This window comes from Betta splendens, chromosome 13 (genome assembly GCF_900634795.4).
Source record: "Betta splendens chromosome 13, fBetSpl5.4, whole genome shotgun sequence".
Classification (NCBI taxonomy): Eukaryota; Metazoa; Chordata; class Actinopteri; order Anabantiformes; family Osphronemidae; genus Betta; species Betta splendens.
Genome location: NC_040893.2, coordinates 19,345,091 through 19,366,078, shown reverse-complemented (window position 1 = coordinate 19,366,078; position 20,988 = coordinate 19,345,091). Strand labels below are relative to the sequence as shown.

Here is a 20,988-nt window from a genome sequence, read left to right as displayed (position 1 = left end):
TTGTAGCAGCTTCCCCTTTGCGTCCGAGCATGAACCCGCCCTGGTTTGTGGAGACATAACTGGCGTTTTATGATCAGATCATGTTAGTTTGACCTTCAAAAAACGCGGCTGTATCTGTCAAGCATTTACAACTAGTCTGAGTAAATTTAGAACTGGACTGAGCTATAAAGGTGAAAGTAGTTCCATTCCATTCTACGGTGCTGCACATTTATCAGAGCTTTAGTTTATTAGTTACATGTGGCAGATGTGGATCCTAAACGATAATACCGTCAAATATTATGAGCTACTGCGTTACTGTAAACAGCGTGATTCAGCGTTGAACCACCTTTAAGGTACTTGCACCTTTACTTGTGAGGGGTGTTGCCGTACTTCTGGCCGAAGTCACACTTCCAGCCATTGTTGTGCTCTTCTGTGTTGATGAGGGCACACATGTTCGCGCTGAATTACTTCTGTGAAACGTAAAAAAAGACGCGTTGAAAACATCTCAGCCTCTGACGTTCCAACCAAAACAAGCGCACGCTGCGCGTTCCTGTCCTCGCGGGACGGACTTCTGAAATAGCGCCCTCATGGCGGAAGCGGCTCTGAGCCTTTGTCATTGTGCAAACAATAATAAACATGCAGCTCGTGTTATTTAAAGGTTTATGGTGTTTATGCACAAAGAGACTGGATTAAAATAAAGTCAGTCCTTAGGATGAGGCGAAGTTGCTCATAAAGATGAGGGAAGACATGAAACCTTCATGCTCAACAGAAACACGTCCTGTGTTTCAAGATGATCGCGACGACAGAGCGCGGCCTCATTGATTAATGCCCAGAGGTCAAAGTAAGCACATCTGAACGAACAACGATCCCTGCTCAAATCATGATGACTTTACATTTATCATTGTTTCCTTGAACTGTTCTGCTGTGAAGCTGCGCTTGAGGCCGCTTGACTTTATTTTCCTTGGCGAGCAAATGTCATCAGACCGGATGGCAATTACAGCAAGAAAGAAAACAGCAAAGACTCGTCAAAAATCCATCTCCGTCGGCTCATTTCCATTTAAACAGGCGCCACCACCACGCGGCCGCTTCCATGCAACTAAATGACAAACACACAGACGGATGCAAAGTTTCAAATGCATAATTTATTTCTCACCGACTGTCGATCAACAAATACACGCGGTGAAGCCTGGTACCTCCGCTCTCTGACATACAGATGCATAAGGAGCAGCTGCAGAGCACGTCCTGTGCTTCCACTGTAAAGGTTGACTCAGACACAAGCCCAAACGCTGCACGCCAGTCATTTTCATATTGTTAAACTTTCAGAATGGCATCATTTAATGCTTTGATGCTGTTTAGCACATTGAGCAGCGTCTACCGTTGTAGAAGCTTTAGGGTTTCAATCGCTACAAAAGCTTCGTTTGGTCACTTTGAGTTGGGAAAAATCAGGCAAACGTCTCTTTAAACGTCTTGTTGCCTGGTTAAGGTCACAGCGTCTTAAAGTAGTCACCACATTTTAAAGTACGGAAGCTGTGGCAACAGCTAAAACTTGTAATATTTACAAGAAAATATCAATTTCACATACAAATCAAATGATACATTAATTTTTGCATTACTGCTCAAATGCAGTAAATAAAAACAACTTGACACGACACAGAAATACTTCCTTTTTTTTCCCTAATAGCAGCCAGGATGAAGGTGCCGTGGGTCTTTTGTGTTTGTTAAGAGACGATGGTTTTAGCATGAGACTGCTTTGTGCTCGTCTCAACACAGTGAATGAACGGAGGCTTCGGATTATTATTCGGATCATCTCTGTCAAAGCTACCAGGCTCACATCAGCCAGGACAGACTCTTCCTGCCACAGTTTTCAAGCTGAGGTACTTCATGAGGCTTCATTATTCCCTTCAAACACCCCATGAATCCATGACGACATTCCCACCAAGCATTGCAAATATTTTAGACTAGTAACATACAATCGTATGCGTTAACGCTCGTTCAAGTGGCACATTTCTGTGCCAAGCGTCATCCTGTCTACTCGTCTGTCCATGAACGAAAGGCAACCATCAATGAGTGCTTACAGTAGGTTAAATAAGTCCACTTAAATGGCATGAGTGACACCTGGCACATGGAGAATAGTCCAAATATCCAAGTTATCAAATTGCATTTGACAAGAGGCACCAAAGATGTGACTGTAAGGGTCGGACACTCTGAAATATCCCAACATACTGAATGAATAAAGCTTAAAACAGACATTCGTGGTCCACTGAGGTTGAACCCCAAGGACTTTGATGGCTCACTGGTGCCTCATGCAGAGCCACCAGCAGCTGTGGTCAAGCACTGCACGAGGATTCCTTAAACCTCAGCGATCCTCATGAACAACAGCTGCTCTCTGGGACCTATGACGTTGAGAGTTAACATGCTAACGTGAGCATGCAGTACTGACAAACTAAAGCTGGGAGTGGGGAAAGTTGAACCCAATCAGCGACACAAGCTGTCAGTCGGAGTAGTTCCTCCAAAGCTCCAGTGTGAGCGTCTTAGCCGTGGCTTCAGACCGTCATCCTCCTCGGTCTCATTCCCTTTCTGGCTCGATAATGTGCCACTGAGTGGAAGCTTGTGCCCCAGGCAGCTACAGCCACGTGAGAGCATCTGATTTCAGCCTGTCAGGCCAAATGAAATCAGCTTTCCTCCGCCGGTGAGCTGAAGAGTCTGGATCTGCGGGTGGTCACTTCCTGACGCTCAGGATGGTCATCTGCAGACACTCTTCCTTCAGAGCCACTAGTTCTGTCTTATAGCTGGTGGTTTTGCCTCCGTCTGCATAAACGCACGGCTGCTTTTTAGTCGACAGCGGCGTTTCCATAGTCACGGAGCCAGTGTGGAGTATGTCGGCATGCGACGGCGAGGACGAGGACCCCCTTTTGCAGAGAGCGGCTATTAGCGCCGCCAGGGCTCGGCTGACGTCGTTCCTGGCGCCCTCGTTAACGAAGCAGTACAAAATGGGGTCGGCGACGCAGTTGAGGCTGGTGAGCGCCAGCGACACGTGGTACGCCGCGAACAGGCTCTCCTCCGAGCCGCAGTCACACGGTTTCCTCAGGAACATGACGCTGCGCACCAGGAGCAGCACGTGGTACGGCCCGAAGCACAGCAGCACGATCAGGATCAAGCTGAGCGCCAGGCGCTGGATCTTGGCCTTTTCCTGCCGCTCCGTGGACACGTTGCAGCGCACGGCCACCAGGATGCCGCGGTAGGCCACCAGCATGGCGGTCCACGGGGCCAGGAAGCCCAGAAACGTCCTGTAGAGGTTCATGCCCGCCACCCAGTCCTGCATGGGGTACTTCTCAAAGCAGAAGGTGTGGTTGAAGCGATCCTGGAAGAGCTCGTCGTGGAAGAGAGGAGCGGAGTTGGCCACGATCTCGATGAGCCAAACCACCGAGCTGACCAGAACCGCTGCAGGAAGGAGAGACAGATTAACAGACATCAACAGACAGACAGCAGGTCACTGGACTCGTTTCAGACGCGTCAACTGCACGGTTGAAATGAACGAATGCCTCATTTGAGCAGTTATTTATAAAAACCCCTTTTGAAAGGGAAGCGATCTTATCACGACGCTGAACTGAACTTCCTGTTATGTCAAATTTGGCAGATTTGAAGATGCACATCCCCTCAAGGCTTGGCAGCAGCGCAGCGCGAGGAATGAACCGTCCAACGCAGCGCGCTAATGGTGACGGGAACCTTTCCTTCTCACCCGTTTTGATCCGGCGGACCTTGGCGAAGCGCAGCGGGAACGCCACCGCCAGGTACCGGTCGATGGAGATGCAGCAGAGGAAGGCGATGCTGACGTAGATGTTGGTGTAGAAGATGAAGCCAAACAGCTTGCAGCTCTCCTGACCGTGGATCCAGTCGTCGTGCTGCAGGAAGTAGTCGATCCACAGAGGGAGCGTGGTGATGTAGAGGAGGTCAGCCACCGACAGGTTCATCAGGTAGATGCCCAGCTCGTTGCGCTGGCGAACCTGCAGGGAGAGAGGACGGGTGAGAGTCCGTCATCTCTCAGAAGCTCATTTGTCTGGATAAACACAGCCCTGTTTGCCACGCAGTATTAATATTACAGAGCAATGTTAATATTTAGGCAGAGCCACGCTGGTAAATAAACAGCACAGGCTCAGATGCTGGATTCGGCTCAGGTACCGGCTGGCGACTGCACCAACCGTACAGAACCCAGCGTTTAAAAGCCCTGACGCTGAAGCCCGACGACCACCTCGCTCCCTTCATGACGTTTGAGTTGGTGAACTCATGAATAAAAGTTAATAAGCTTTTCTTGCTGCTGCCAAAGCAAACGAACGCGCTGTGGGAAAAACAGGAACCGTTTGATGGCGTCTGGGAAAATGCTCCCAGCGCTCTGCCGACCCGGTGGCTCCTGCAGCATGTGCGTCTCTGAGAACGCCGCCCAGCGTCGGCCACGGGAGGAGGAGGGGCGAGCGAGAGGGGTGAGAGAGTGAGTGAGTGAGTGAGTGAGTGAGTGAGTGAGTGAGTGAGTGAGTAAGTGAGTGAGTGAGTGAGTGAGTGAGTGAAGCTGCATCGGGTCCTCACCTGCAGGTAAGCAGCCCACAGGGCCATGCAGTTGGTGGGCAGCCCCAGGATGATGACGATGATGTAGAGCGTGGGCTGGAAGAACTGGTCCACCTTACTGTCCACCGCACAGAACGTGATGTTGCACATTGTCCAGTGTGAAACGCTCTGAAAGTGCATCTGTACGTGCGTGTGCATGTGTGGTAGCTCAGTCCCAGCGCGGCGCCGCCGCCACCTGCCGGCTCCAGCTGCTGGACGGTGACATGGCGGTGAAGGGGGCGGGGCTGCGACGTGGGGCGGGGCTCACGGCCGACCCGGCCGCCGCGCCCGCGGGCCTCGCGGCGCCATGACGCCCCCCGTGTGGAGGAAAGGATGGATGGAAGCAGGAACCGCCCTATCGATGCTGCGCCTCAACAGCACCTCATCAATCTGCCGCAGATTAGAGGTCTGATGACATAAAACTCCTCACGGACGTCGGCACTAAAACAAAGGAAGGAGCTCACACAGCCTCAGCACCTCGGGGCCGACAGGCCGTCGTCCAAGTCCTGCACATCTGCAAAGAGAAGGCAGAGCAGAAAATACTGTGGCTTCAGCACATTCGCTGCAGTTCTGTTCATTATATACAGCTCACACATGTATCAAATCAATACAACTATTTCAGTGACATTTACAAATTGCAATAAAGCCTGCGAATCTCTGCAAAGCGCCTGAAGCTGCTTCCCTTCAAACTCCAGCAAACTAAAATCTGCTAGAAAAAAGCGTGAGTGAAGCAGAAAGTGTCTGCAGCCGCTGCTACGAGAACGTGCGGGCACGAAACTGTCACATCAGCCGTGAACAGTGTAAACATTGGGCGACGGACGGCAGGCGAACGCAGCGCTCACCGTTCCCCGCTCTCATCTCAGGGGTCCGGCTTCACCATCTGCACCCTCTTACATATGCACACTCGGTCCGGTTCAATGGAGTCTGGCCAGCAGCCGTCGTGGTTGATATTATAATAGTCATATTTATATTAAATGTGGCCCCAGAGGCTCAGAGAGTCACAGAAACGGGCAGAGAAGCTCTGGGGATCACATTTCTGAGTAAAAATAGGAAATGATGATGTGATGGAGGGAATCAACGTACCAGCTGAGTGAACAAGCATCAAATATCATAACAACCTGGGCTCAAACAAAAGCGCAGGTGCTGCGAGTCAACGCCCTGTCCCAGTAAAGGCTCCATCACCACAGAGGAACAATGACTGTGACCCGTCCAGCAGCACCAGCTTATCCCTGCTGTGACCTTCACTCGCTGTTGGGGGAAACATCCGTGAAGATAAGCTGAAGGAAAAGTGTGTCACAACGGGACCGGACTAGAATAAAAGCCTAAAACGCCTCAGAACCACAGACGGAACCGCTTCAACTCACCGGATCTACTAGAGTCTGAGTTCTGTTCGTCTCCTCTCAGATCCTCTACTTCTGCTGTTTACTTTTAAATTGTAGCAGGTCCAAATATCACCGTGTTTATACAAACACGCATCACACGTTCCAATCACCACTTTTGTTTTACTTGTGCTTCAGTCAACTAAAACGCATGAAGGCTGTGAAGTGCAGCATGTGAAAGAGCTTAAAGTGGGAAAAAACAGCAAACGTCCGAGTGGCTGCATGAAGTCCAGTCATGAAGAGTAAGTGAAGGCTTGAGGTCACAGGTCACAGCTGGAACGAAGTTCAAGAGGTTTAGCAGTAATGAGGAATTACTGTACAAATATGTGTGTGTGTGTGTGTGTGTGTGTGTGTGTGTGTGTGTGTGTGTGTGTGTGTGTGTGTGTGTGTGTGTGTGTGTGTGTGTGTTTTCTCTCTCTCTCTCTCGCCCCTTTCTCTCTCTCTCTCTCTCTCACACACACACACACACACACACACACACACACACACACACACACACACACACACACACACACACACACACACAGACCTCACGCTGACCTGAGCCTACGAACTAGGTGTTATAGAACACCCCACACAGCAGGTGCGTGTGTGTGTGTGTGTGTGTGTGTGTGTGTGTGCGTGTGTGTGTGGATGCCTCCATCAACCTGCAGCGTCTGATCTGCTGCCAGAGCAGCTCAGACCTCACACACATGCCTCCAACTGTTCTGCATCCCTGCCAGTGGACTCTCCCAGGCTCTGAGCCGCTAACATCAGGGTTAGTGCTGCTCCCGGCCGCTGGTGTAACGGTCCCACATCCTCACTACTCACGAGTCACACTTATGATTTCATTTGTTTTGTTTTGACACATGAAATCCAGTGTCACAGCTCATTTTAAGTTCACTGCTTCGTGTAATGTTTAACGTTTAGCAGCATGTCTGTAAATCATATGACAAATCCAACATGGCGACTCGTACAGGATGTACAAGTCCTGAGCCCTGAGCTGGTCCTGGATCAGCTTCAGACACGAGTTCCAGATTTGTCAGTTTCAGATTCAGCAAACTCTGAAAACAACATTTAAAATGAACTACAATTCAACTCAGAGGTTAAAGTAAACTTAGGTTAATGTTAATGAGTGTGTGTGTGTGTGTGTGTGTGTGTGTGTGTGTGTGTGTGTGTGTGTGTGTGTGTGTGTGTGTTGGCAGGGAAAGTGTGTGTGTTTGCCAAACATTCCTGTTGACAGTCAAACAGTGGCTGCAGGAAGAGAGCAGCGCTCCACTGTGACACATGTCACGCCTCAGAACAAGCCTGGCCCTTCCAGATTTCCAGGGTCCGGGCCCGGCTCCCAGGTTCCAGATGGGACCCCAGCATCGTGTCTCAGGGTGAGAACGTGACCCTGAGCCCACGGGTCGGTTATGGAGCGGCGCCGTCTCTCCAGGTCGGAACCACCAAAGCCTCCAGCTCTTGACCTCAACTTCCCAACATGAGGATGTTCGTGCAAAGCGCTGGGAGCTGAGGGGACGTGAACCCAGCTCAGTGACGTCCAGCTTTCTGCTACGAAACATGTCACGAACGTTGGGCGACGAGTTCATCTGCAGCGTGATTTATTTAAACGATTAAGGCTTCAGCCGACGGGACGTGACACGGAGTGAAATGATTCACGTTGTTCTCTGGCTCAGCTCAAAGGGAACATCTATGTAGAAGTCCTCCGTCACCTGCAGTCATATTGGGAAAACATCCAGGGAACAAGGAAACGTGATCAGTGTTGTTTTGGGAGAAACAGACAAAAGGTGAAAAACGGTGTTTGGTGAAAGGTGTTGTCGACGCTGCGACGCGTCCAACAGCAGATGTGAAGAAAGTCTATTAGAGTCCAGTCCTGAGGCGCACGGGTCCAGTCGGCCGCACCCCCACCTACGACTGGAGGCGGTCTGTCGTCACGACGACCAACAAACAAAGATGGATATCAGAGCCTCTCATCCCGGTGTCCCCCCTCAGTCCCCACCCCTCCCCCACTGGTGTCTCCCCCCCTCCCCCACCGGTGTCCTAGAGGCACCGCCGGCGGCAGCGGCTAATTCTGGCCACAGCATGAAAGTGGTGGAAACGATCATAAACACAGTTACAATAATGGAACCAGTGTTGAGACACAAATAAAGAGTTACGTGTAGAGATGAGCTTCGGCTTCAAATGTGAACTCAATGTTGCAAGACCATCGGCATCACGAGTTCCACAATAAACACGTGCTGAACAGGAAGCGTTTGACCCATGAATCCGTCCACGCCTTCGACCTGCACCCACTGACTTCACCTTCAGGCCACATCCGATTTCGTTTCCGACATTTTGCCAATAACTGGATTCATCAGTGGCGATTTTTACATAGGTAAATAATCAAAACTCAATGAGCAAAGATTCATGCACCCCCCCCCCACACACACACACAGTCACTTTTACTGCCAGCCTTTGTGGCAGCATTCTGTCCACCAGCGTTCCTCACATTCAACACTACGTGTAATGATCTACTGAGGTGCTACAGCAACACGTACATGAATGAATGAATAAATAAAACACAGTGCGGCTATAATTGTGTCCGACCGGCCGGACCGTCGATGACAGTTGGATGCGTTTCCCGGCCTCATGGCTCCGAGTCTTAGACAGACGTCCCAGAGGGGCCCGGCGGTCATAACGAGCTGTAAACAGGAGGGAGCACGGCTCGGTGTCAGCTCCCATAAGTGTGGTGGGAAAAGTCCCAGCATCATGCTGTCAAAGCCCACAACAACAAACACGAGGGAAGGGAGAGAGGGAGAAAGAGAGGGAGAGAGAGGGGGAGAGAGAGGGGGGGGGGAGAGAAAAGAGAGCAGAGAGGGGAAGAGAGAGAGGGGGGGGAGAGAGAGGGGGGGGGGTAGAGAAAGAGAAAGAGGGGGAGAGAGAGAGAGAGAGAGAAAGAGAGAAAGAGGGGGAGAGAGAGAGAGAAAGAGAGAGAGAAAGAGGGGGAGAGGGGGGAGAAAGAGAGAGAGAGAGAGAAAGAGAGAAAGAGAGAGAGAAAGAGGGGGAGAGAGGGGGAGAAAGAGAGAAAGAGGGGGAGAGAGAGAGAGAGAGAGAGAAAGAGAGAAAGAGCGAGAGAGAGAGAGAGAGAGAGAGAGAGCGATCGCTGTCCTCTTCCTTCCACATTCCTCAACAGCAAATGTAAAGGATGAACGGATGAAATGGACGGATGAAAGGCTCTAAGGCCTGTGGATGTCAGGTTGAATGCTTTAATACTATTTAGGTTTAAATGCTCTGTGATCAGCGTGTTTAGTAGCGAGGAGTTAAATGCTGTAAGTGGCTGAGTGAGCAGCATCAGCATCCAGATGGCAGCGCATCGTGTTTAATCCTCCTCCTACAGCCTGAACCCCCAGAGTCCAGGTCCTGTGGACAGCAACGCAGCGTGACGTCCACAGCTGTGCCTGTGCCCAGTCCACCTGTAACTGACCACTGGCTCCGTCTGAGGGGGAGCCAACGTAAATTAGCTTTGGCCTCGCTTCCTCTGCACCGTGCAGCCACTTCACCACGCTAATCAAACATGCATTCACTCAGAGGTCGTCCCGTGACGGTCACAGCATCATCCCATTTGGGCCGACAGCACAAACACGACATCTGTGGGGAGCTGAGCCGTCTGCCGTCACGTGGCTGCAGGCCGGCAGCTGGAACAGCAGCAGCAGTTACACATCTGGACTCCGGACTAACGGAGCCGTCCTCAACCCGTCAACCCAGCAGAGGCCGCTCCTCCTGAGGCGTTCAGGTGCAGTGCAAAGTGTAGGTCACGCAAGCTTTTTCTTTTTTTTTTTTTACTTAATCTTTGCAGATGATTTGTAGAAAGTCTGTCGGGACCTTTGTTTAATACGCTACAGGAAGCGCTGACGGCCGCTTGTCACCAGCAGGCTGCTGCCTGGGGTCACTGTTATTACAACCATCCATCAAAGGCTAATCCTTTTACAGGTGAGTCACATCAGACGCTGACTTCACATTAGATTACAGTGAAGCTCACTGGGTATATCTGCACCAAACAAGCAGACTGTATGATTATACGGGCTGGGGCCAGTCCATATCTCTGGAGTCAAACGCTCGACGGTGGCATCTGACTTGACTCCTGCAGACGGTGAGTCAGTGCAGCACAGCAGTCGCTGCATGTCGTCAGCGTGAGGTCTGTGAACTCAGCGGGACCACCTGCAGAGCGAGGAGGAACCCGCATCAACACCGATAGAAGACAATTAACCAATCTCTAACAACACAAAACTAATCTGCCTGATGCTCTGCACAAACCGTTACACAACTGAAAATAAGAGTCGGGACAGAATGTTTTGCCGTTATCGCGCTGCTGAAACGCCGCGTCTGTCGCCGCGATAAGTGTGAAACAAGACGACGGCGCTGCAGAGCGAGCGGGAGGCGGCGCCTGATAACAGCTTCACAGCCTCAGCTGAGCGGAGTCACGCGGCCGGAGCCCGAGGAGCCCGTGTCATCACCTGGGCCCGAGACGCAACCAAACAGGCCCATTCCCAAACCTTTCCATGACTTTTCAGATTTATACCTTCCCCTGTTCCGAACCTCGAATTTCCTTCCTTCCTGCTCGCCCCAATCACTGTGAGAAATATTCCAGGAATTTCCAGGAATTCCAGTGCAGGGTGAGACTGGGCAGCGCTGTGGACCATGCTGTACGTATCGGCTCGCACCCCTTTCATGTGTCTGGCTTCCTGTTTCTATATCAGGCTGGAGGAAGCCTGGGCTTAATCATCCAGCTGCATTTGCATCCAGCACCTGTTTACACTTACACAAAGACACACAGTGACAGAGCCTGGTCAGGAACCCGCAGTCAAGCTTTGATCCAATTTATCTGCTGGAAAAACCTGTTTCCCATTAATTACTCAGAGTCTCCTGCTCCTGAGGACCGACACCTCCGTGTAGCCAGAGAAACGCGAGCCATCGGCCAACAACTGCCAGAAATATAAAGTTAGTCGCTTTAGAGACACGAACGCTGGATTCAAAGCCATTCGAAAGTGAATCGGATGCAAATACATGCGGAACATAAAACAAAGCTGCCTTTTCGTGTGAATGATTTATCATTCCGCGATCTGTGGGCGCGTGGACGAGGTGATGGCTGCCGTCTGACTACGAGTCCATCACGGGGCCTGTCGTGACCACCGCCGGTTACGATGCTGGTCTCCACCCGCATGCTTGCGTTGTTCGGCTACGCTGGCAGGGCTAAACATCACATGGACGCTATCAGACAACCATGCTAGCATCACTATTTGCATTCTATCCACGACTGTCTTCAGACACAGGAGCTGATCTTAGGGGCCTTTATCACACGAAGCTAAACAGGGAACCCAGGAATGCTCCACCGTGAGTGTTAGCGTTAGCGTTAGCAGCGCCAGCATCCACACGGCGGCGATAACGTGGAGGGGAGGAGTCTGAGATCACGAAGCGCTGCAGAACAATGTGTGGGATGAGCTGCCTGGTCCGGCCTCTTGGTGCCGGCCAACCGTGACACCAGGCTTCTGTCTTCACCCGTCAGCGCACTCGCTGTTCTGCAGGTGTCCCCATTCTACAAACACGGATCCATGAAGGCGTTTGTCACATCCGTCACGTCACAGCTCATTAGAGAAGCTGCATCGCTTCCAGCCACCGAGGTCCTGGAGTCCATTAGCTTAGTTATTATGGGCAGATCACAGCGGCACCGGCGGCCTCGCATTCAAATAAAGCTGTAGAAATAGAAAGAGGAAGCACAACTGCCGCTCATCGTCAGCCGAAGGAAGCGGTTTGAAGAACAAGAAGAAAGACTCCAGTTGAGGACCTGAGGCAGCGAGGTCAACGGCTCATTTCACGTTTCAGAGCTCAACCTGACGCCCTGCAGAGAAAATTAACGACTTCAATAAAAGTGCCACATTTTCCCATCATCTTTCCTGAGTGGAGCTTTATTGGACAAATCTTAATTTGGCTTTGATCAGATCAGCACAGCTCGTTGTGCGTCTGGAGAGAAACTAATGGCACTCTGTGTGTACAGTCACCTGATGGAGCAGTGGATGAAGTTTTCTTATTGTTTCCAGGATTTCTTCACTGAATGTTGAGTTTATCCATCAGTATCTAGTGTATATGAGCGGTCAGAAGCTAAGTTCATACCACATACTCATAACAGTTCTGACTCAGTGGTTCATGTGGGATTGGTTTTTATTCTATTCCTGTTGCTTTCACACTCTAATAAAAACCAGAGAATCATTCCAATCTGATTCCAGCAATAAATCAGGTCTCATCGTGACGAACAGTGATTGGATTCACAGCTGAGAGTTATTCCACCCAGGGATGAGTTATGTGTCGTCTTTGCCGGGACAAACGTCTCTATATCTATATTTAGCTGCATCGCTTCAATCAGTTTCAATTAAAATAAATGAAGGAAAACAAACCGCGACGCTTCTGCTCATAGTTATTCAATGCAACAAGAAGTAGCAGAGAAACACGATAAAATGTTGTTTATGAGCCATTCAACAAAAGAACATGATTTCCAACCGTGAGACACGAGTGTGGACAAAGCTGAAGCCAAAGAAACAAGAATGTTGGCAAATAAAAAGCCATCGTTACTGTAAATCAGATATCCCACAGTTTTGCTGAACAAACACTCAGTGACCAAATATAGAAAAGATACGAGGGTGAACGGGTCGAACGGAGAACAAAACAAACTAGCGTCTACGGACTCCAGTTGTGGTCATTTTACAGTAAGTTATAGAAAATAAACACGGCGGTTTTATTTGAATGGTACGAGTTAAAGCTCCTTTATTTCTCTCATGGTATCGATGTGCAGCCGGCTAATGTGACATGGTGCCAGCTATCTGGTGCCGCTGGTCGCCGGGCCCGGACCCGGCACTGTTCTCTGCTCAGTAAACTGAAAGGACTCAGGAGGATTCAGTGTATTTTGAATTCTATTAAAAATAAACTGCTGGTTGAGTCGTGTCTGGTGGACGGAGCGCTGAAGAGGCCTCTTTGGCCACAGTCAGAGCTGACCGCTGTGGCTGCTTCACAATAAAATGGGTGAATGCATTTAATGGGAGGGAGCTGTGGTGAGAAAGGCATCACTGCTAAAGCAAAGTGAACACAACGCATGTCCTGTAAATCTGATACTGCGTCAAAGCAGGAAAATGAGATGTAAAAGGAATCATGCTGCACAAACCAGGAAACGTTTGAGCGATTCCTCAGAGGTCCATCTGGTTCTGACTGACGGTGAACGTGCAGAAGAATGAGCCTCGGGATGAAACGCTAATATAAAAGTCAGCTCCAATTAGGTTCCAGCACCAGAACAAGCGCAGCTGTCGCTTCCCTCCAGCGACAATGCGATTTCTCCAGTAAGCAGCTTCTTCACCCTCGTGAAATCGACAAAGTCCGTTTCCATAATGAGGCGTGGGGTCAAAGGCTGATTTCCCAGTGGGTGACTCTGTGCTGGAGGACATCAGCTCCTCTGTCTAATCTACATGAGGACTGGACTAATCTGACAAAAGGCTGCAGACAGGTGACGGAGCGGAGGCGCTGCTCACATCCATGCGCCACCTTTTTAATCATAACTGACACTAACACAAACTGGGTGCAGATTTGGATCAACCTGTGATCGATCTGCCCTGATTCTCATCATCATCAGCCCCGGTATCAGCAAACACATGCAAATAAAGGATTCCGCACGTATTAACTGTGTGAGATAAACGCCGTCGGGCCTCACGTCTGTCCCCTTTAAACCCGACACAGTCAGAAGCTGCAGGCGCCGTCGCAGCAGCAGTCGTCGCAGTCTAAGCTTTTTGTAATATCGATACGCTCCGAGCAGTTCAAGGCTGCAGCTGCTGCCCTTACGACATCATTGGACCGTGAAAGTTCAGCCATGAGAACAAAACTTGTTGTTCTCATGGCAGCATGTGGTTCCCATCAGAGTCACATTACAACGGCCACTAATCTGAGTTAGTACGAAGGTCTGTCTGTGTGCGAGCGGAGAGAAACTCCACGTAAGTCGTCAGCAGAGGACGGATCACAGGGTTCAGCCAGGTCCGGCAGCCTGGACCCCTGATCAGCAGCACACAGGAATGGAGAACGGGAAGAGGAGAGGAGGCAATTATAAGAAAATTATTGATCAAGGGAAATAAAAGACAATGAAATTGCCCTGGAAGTAGGAGAGACGCGAGCGGTGGAAAGAGATCGGGAGAGAACGTGAGATGGAAAATGGTGAAAGCAAATAGACGGAGAAAGGGCTCATTTTAGGTCCACGAAGAGTGAGAAGTGACAAAAGAGGCCGAAAATGAAGGAAGGGTCCGACGAGACAGACGTGATGAAGACGGAAATGAAGGGAGACAACGAAGGGGGGAAAAATGAAAGAGAGCTGAGGTTTAATGGGAAAGGAAGGCGAAGGCAAACAGAGCGGGGAGATGGTTATCGACCATCGGAGACGCTGCTAATGGCGCCGCACATGCTTCTGTCTCCACAGTAGAGACGCACATCCAGCAGTGAGCGCAGACGGACGGCGGTGACCTCATCCGCCGCGCTGCATCGTGAGCGCCGGCCGCTCGATTGGACGGAGACTGAAGCCCGGAGGCCACTTTCAGAGCGGAGGAATGAGTTTCCAGGTTCACGGCAGCAGCGAGTGAATCGGCCGCAGTGACTTTAAAGCCCATGCGATGCGTTCAGGGCCCGTCCGACACGACCGCAGTCGGGCCACAGCAGGTTTGGGGACAGCTCAGAAAGCACACGGCCGCCATTTTCCCTCCCGTCATGAGCCAACGGAGCGAAACGCAGCCGCTCGATCATCCAACTCCAGCTTCACCCGTTTTACATAAACAGACACACAACCGACAACCTCCACTCACCACAACGACTCCAACATATAATCCAAAATACTGCAGGTGCAGTTTGGTTTTGTGATTCACTCTACTCGGTCTCACACGCGTGAGCCCGTTTTACCCTGAAGTGTTCTGAAGACGAGCAGCGGAACTTCCTGGAAAGCTTTCACACGCTGTTATTGGAAAACACTCCATCGTCAGAGGTGATCTCACCTTGAATGAGTGAGTGTAATGAAACGGCGCAGGCAGTGATGTCAGGTCCACGGGCAGGAAATACATCGTTACAGGTCACGAACTCACAGTCAGACTGCGGTAAAAACAAGCGTCTCTGCTCCGATCGTGTCCAGGTTTATGCTGAGGGCCCGCGTCCAACTCTGGCTAACAGAACCGGGCTTTCTCCTTATGGACAGGACAGGAAGAGGGGAGTAAAGGGTCTCCACAGCTCTTCATGTTTCTGGCTTTGAGAATCAGCTTAATGGTTCTCGCCTCAAAACGAAACGACGGCTCTGATTCTGTCCGACGCTCTGATGACGATGACTAACGACCCTTTAATTCCTCACCTCCGACCCGTAAAAGGAAACGAATCCACTGCTTCCAACTCATCATGTTAATGTCCCCGCGGTGCCGCTCACCGACGGCCTCATCATTAGATGAACATGAACGAGTGAGTCTTCAGACACGATTAGAGACAGAACAAAGCTGCTTCGCTCTGACTTTCAGAGTAAAGCAGCTGCTTTCAGGTGCTCAGACAACTGCGTTATCGCCCAACGAGCTGCCGCCGCTGATGCAGGTGCGCTGGCGGCTGTGAAAACCTAAAGCAGCACTCCGCTCCAATTAACGGCGCGGTCGCATTTAGCAGCCGACTGTTCTGGACTTGTCTGCGGGCGCACGGGTGTGACTGGAACCGCTCTCACCTGGACGTCTGAGTCACGCCTCTAATCAGGGGTTTGGGACCGTGACACCTCTCAGCCTCTCTGGGACAGTGATCCAATTAGAGGCTTCGGGATCCTGCAGGCCGTCAGCGCAGCAGAACTGGATCTGTGACTGTTCAAATGCTTCAAACGGGCAACTGCAGCTTAGTGGTGCTTTATTTGAATCGGTGATTGTTTCGGTGTTACTGTTTTAGCTCAGTTACGCCGTAAACAGCTGTGACGTTCACTAACGAGGCTCCTGTTTGAACAGTCTCTGTCTGTCATCAGAGACACTGGATGCAGCGTTTTGAACAGGCGACGGAGACGAAGCGCTGACTGAAACCCGGTTCTGATGACACAGAGGCTCATCTGAGCCCGTTTCCCGATTCGCGCCTGCGTCGCCCTCATCTCGCTGCATTAATGAGTGTGTGTTGCTGCTGTTAGTGTGATGATGGCCGCCGGGTGTTGATTCTCCAGTCAGGCCTCCGCCAGCGTCGCTCTCCACCACTGGAGCTGCTCTGGCCCTTAATCATAGTGATTACTTAACCACAGAGGCTCTTAAGTGCTGCTTATCAGAGCTACTCTGGAGGAGCATTACACCATCAGCGCGTTCACCCTCGGCTCAACGTCTTTTTTTATCCCTCTCTGCTCCGTCCATCACCCGTCGCTTGTCTCTGCTCCCTCCAAGTCCTCTCCTTTGCTTTTATTCTCTACTTTATTATCACCTCTCTCTCATTTTGGTCTCTTGCCCTTAAATTCCCTTTGCCAATTGATTTCCTTTTGTAAATGATTTTGCGACACCTCAAGACGAATAACCTCACTACATGAGAAGTCACAGATCACAGGGGTCAATGGAATTCATCCTCTGAGCACCGAGGAGCCGCCTGATGATCGATGCATCGACTAAAAACTAGACAAACACAGGGAGAAACGATCCGGATCCATGTGTGTGGAGCTGAAGGTGGTCGAGGTCGAGTGTGTGGACAACAATGGAGGAGACAGGTAGATGAAGGCTAACCACAGTCATCCTCTAGCCTTCAAGGTCAGGAGCTAAAAGTGAACAGATCCCTCGCACCAGGGTCAGAAATAGTTCAGTACACGATACGGAGGAGGAGGAGGAGGGGGTGAGGACAGAAGAGTGACACAGAAGACGGGCCTGAAAAACCCCGTATTGACTGTGCATTTATTATTCATGTGAGCCAACATTTACTCGCCCTCGTTACAGTGAATATCAATTATGACGTGTTTCATTTGGGGTTTTGCTGCAGCTCAGAGGGAAATCAAGTAAAAGAGGAGGGGGTCACAGGGAGACTGAACCGCCCCGAAAGGGGAGGAGGACGGGGGAGGAGGAGGCCGATAATGTTACAAGATGGAGATGAAAGTAGGAAATGTGAGGGAGGAACGCGGGTCTAATGCGCCGAGCCTTCGCTAAAACCACCATCAGGTGCTGCAGCTCAGTGAAACTCGATCCGTGGCCTGAGATCAGTGTCTCTGCATCTGAGCCCGGCTGCGGTGGAGCGGCATCATCGGCTCCATCTTAATAATGTTAACATGGAGCGGACACACAAAAATCCATAACGTTCCTCCTACTGATGCCGACTGCTTGTCCTTTTCCTCTTATTGAACATTCACAACAAAAATCATGTCGAATCAATGGAAACGTGTGTGAACCTGAGTGTCTGGAGATGTGCACAGCAGCTGACTTCATTTAAATGTATGTTTATCATCTGTCGCTGTCAGCAAGACACAAACAGTTAAGCAGCAGAAGCGCCTCAACTGGCTTCACAGCAGCCAGTGAACGCAGCACGAGTGCTGGAAAATATCTGGATCAGCACAAACATCATTTTGAGCTGAAGCCGAGGCTCCAACTTCCATCCTGTTTATTTGTTAGCGGCCCCATCGACAGACAGACAGACAGAATGACAGACAGACAGACAGGGGGGTAGACAGTCAGACAGTCAGTCAGACACACAGACAGACAGACATATAGGCAGACAGACAGACAGACAGTCAGTCAGTCAGACACACTGACAGAATGACAGACATATAGGCAGACAGACAGACAGGCAGACAGGGGGGTAGACAGTCAGACAGTCAGTCAGACACACAGACAGACAGACAGACAGACATATAGGCAGACAGACAGACAGTCAGACACACAGACAGACAGACATATAGGCAGACAGACAGACAGACAGTCAGTCAGACACACTGACAGAATGACAGACATATAGGCAGACAGACAGACAGGCAGACAGGGGGGTAGACAGTCAGACAGTCAGTCAGACACACAGACAGACAGACAGACATATAGGCAGACAGACAGACACACAGACACACAGACAGAATGACAGACAGACAGACAGACAGGCAGGCAGACAGGGGGGTAGACAGTCAGACAGTCAGTCAGACACACAGACAGACAGACAGACATATAGGCAGACAGACAGACAGACAGACACACAGACAGAATGACAGACAGACAGACAGACAGACAGACAGACAGACAGACAGGCAGACAGGGGGGTAGACAGTCAGACAGTCAGTCAGACAGTCAGACACACAGACAGACAGACACACAGACAGACAGACAGACAGACAGACAGACAGACAGACAGACAGACAGACAGGCAGACAGACAGACAGACAGGCAGACAGGGGGGTAGACAGTCAGACAGTCAGTCAGACACACAGACAGACAGACAGACATATAGGCAGACAGACAGACAGACACACAGACAGAATGACAGACAGACACACAGACAGACAGACACACAGACAGAATGACAGACAGACAGACAGACAGACAGGGGGGTAGACAGTCAGTCAGACACACAGACAGACAGACAGACAGACAGTCAGGCAGACAGACAGTCAGACACACACACACACACACACACTCTTCTCTGAGACCTGTGATGCCGCTGCGCTCCGCTTTCTGTGACAGTAGGTTTCTGACAGTAGGTGCAGAAGTTCGGTGACTTGAGCGGCTGATTAGTTGCTCGCTCTCATGACTTATTTATTCCTGCAGTCGGAACTCCTGGAAACCTGCTGTCGCGTCACCGCCAACGCTGCGAGCGCGGCTCCGGCCTCTCGCTCGCGCGGCTCGACTTTGCAACAAGTTCATGGGAGCGGAGTCTCGCCCGCTGTGACGGCTGGACGTGATGTCAGACGCACAGACGGGCCTGGTTCCGAGAAGCGCTGGCTTCGTCCTCACCATTAACCCGTGAGTGTCGGAACGTCACGGCACGTGCACGAGTCCCTTAAAGCTCCAGCTGCAAGAGAGACACGCGCGCACCGAACACGGCGTAGGCGACAATTAGCGGTGGAAGGTGCGACACGAGGACACTGACCTGCAGCTCCACGACAGACTGACAGACAGACTGACCGACAGACTGACCGACAGACCGACCGACAGACAGACAGACAGACCGACAGACAGACCGCTGCCTCTGCAGGTGACAGTCCCGCTCACTCTTTTTCCGCGTGCGTAAAGGAGCCGCTAATGAACGGAGCAGCGCGCGCACGCGGCAGCGCGAGGGCGCAGCGTCGCATACTCACATCGGCGTCCCCGCATTCCCGCTGCCGTGGCGCGAAAGAGCGCGTATCCAGAAAAAAGTCCCTCATTCGAGCTCCGCGGCAAACGTCCGCTAGCGTCCGCCGGTGTTCAGGTCGCAGAGGCTCTGGAGCGACGGCAGCCGGTGGACTACAGCCACAGAGGGAGAGAGAGAGGAGGAGGGAGAGAGAGAGAGAGGAGGAGAGAGAGAGAGAGAGGAGGAGAGAGAGGGAGAGAGAGAGAGAGAGAGAGGAGGAGAGAGAGGGAGAGAGAGAGAGAGAGAGAGAGGGCGGAACAGCCACCACAACTCACCAGAGACCGCCTCCCTCCCTCTCTCTCTCTCTCTCTGTCTCTCTACCTATGCAGGGTTCTTCTTTCCTCAAACACACACACACACACACAGCAGGTTATGTAATAAAACAGTTTCTTCCTGTAGAGAATTCAGGGGTTCCTCTTCCCTCACCACATCATCACAAGGTCAGTTATCTTCACCATCATCTTCTTCACGCGAGGCTCCAGGATCTGTAGCATCTGATCAGACAGCAGGTCCAGGACCTCCGCTCATTCACGCGTTCTGCCCACAGGCGTCAGTGTGAGGCCGGTGGGTTTAATTCCATAGCGGCACTGGGACGGTCCGGGTTCTGCTGAAGTTCTGCTGTCTGTCATTTGACCCTGTTTGGCTCCGTTTGGCCCCAGGTCCAGTTCTAGGACGTGGTTCAAACCCTTTTGTTCCATTTTCGCCTGAGGCGTCTCTCCTGCTGGAACACTCACACATGACATGATCTCATAGGGGTTTAGACTCTCCTCCACCAACAACCACCTGGGCCCCACGACCCGTCTGATCCCCTTTACAGGGCGACACCGGTCCGGTGTCGGTCCAGTCGGCTGACTGTGGACACAGGCCGTTGGTTGCGTGCGTGGAGTGGGTTGCAGAACCTGCAGCCTGTGTCAGCACAGCGCTCCCTGCAGCCCAGAGGCACACGGCTCCTGCCTCCAGCTCCAACACATCGCCTCAGCATGAGCTGCTGCGTCCGTCCATGTGTAACCGCCGACTGTGACTCTGCAACAGTTGCCCAGATTATTCAGTGGGTGAGAAGACGTGAGCCTCCAGGCCCAGTGTGTGTGTGTGTGTGTGTGTGTGTGTGTGTGTGTGTGTGTGTGTGTGTGTGTGTGTGTGTGTGTGTGTGTGTGTGTGTGTGTGTGTGTGCAGGCGCGTGTGTGTGCGTGTGTGTGTGTGTGTGTGTTTGTGTGTGTGTGTGTGTGTGTGTGTGTGTGTGTGTGTGTGTGTGTGTGTGTGTGTGTGTGTGTGTGTGTGTTATTTAAACAGCAGCCAAGCTCGCTGGTGTAAAAACTCCTGCAGCAGTGAAATCATTACGTCCCATTAGAAGCCATTAAAGAACCATCTGTGTTGTATGAAACGGAGCAGGAGCCGCTGAGAGAATCTGATTCAAACGTCACTGGAGTTCATCTGTTTAATGTCTGTCTCTCATTTCTGTGATTTCACTGTTAAAGTTTTAATTTGTTAATTCACCACAAACCACACGAGCGCGTGAAGTGGCCAAGACTGGGTGTGAGAGCTGTGGTAACACTGGGAGTAATGGTGAAGACTGGGTGAAGGCACCACATAAAGAAGCTGAGAGAGGAAGTGAAACATGAGCGGAACCACAGCAAACGCTGCGTTCCTTCCGTTCGGGTCCGGCGCCGGCGTCCAGTCCATCCTCCATGAACTCATTGGTTGAGGTTCAGGT

General features: G+C 51.2%; 1 protein-coding gene across 6 annotated transcripts; it reads right to left on the bottom strand.

Annotated features, from left to right (window-relative positions):
• Nucleotides 1-1,101: 1,101 nt before the first annotated feature.
• gpr4 (G protein-coupled receptor 4) lies at nucleotides 1,102-19,427 on the bottom strand. Of its 6 annotated transcripts, XM_041073515.2 has the most exons (6): nucleotides 5,943-6,343; nucleotides 5,662-5,826; nucleotides 5,056-5,092; nucleotides 4,561-4,968; nucleotides 3,719-3,983; nucleotides 1,102-3,420 (listed from the first exon to the last, which is right to left on the bottom strand). In XM_041073515.2, the coding sequence occupies exons 4-6, from the start codon at nucleotides 4,735-4,737 to the stop codon at nucleotides 2,699-2,701; spliced, it is 1,164 nt and encodes a 387-aa protein (XP_040929449.1). In that variant the 5' UTR covers nucleotides 4,738-4,968; nucleotides 5,056-5,092; nucleotides 5,662-5,826; nucleotides 5,943-6,343; the 3' UTR covers nucleotides 1,102-2,698. The 6 variants fall into 6 exon arrangements, with proteins under 6 accessions (XP_040929449.1, XP_055370074.1, XP_029027769.1 ...); XM_055514099.1 differs by lacking the exons at nucleotides 5,662-5,826; nucleotides 5,943-6,343 and adding an exon at nucleotides 19,246-19,427; XM_029171936.3 differs by having other exon boundaries at nucleotides 4,561-5,092; nucleotides 5,662-5,855.
• Nucleotides 19,428-20,988: the final 1,561 nt, after the last annotated feature.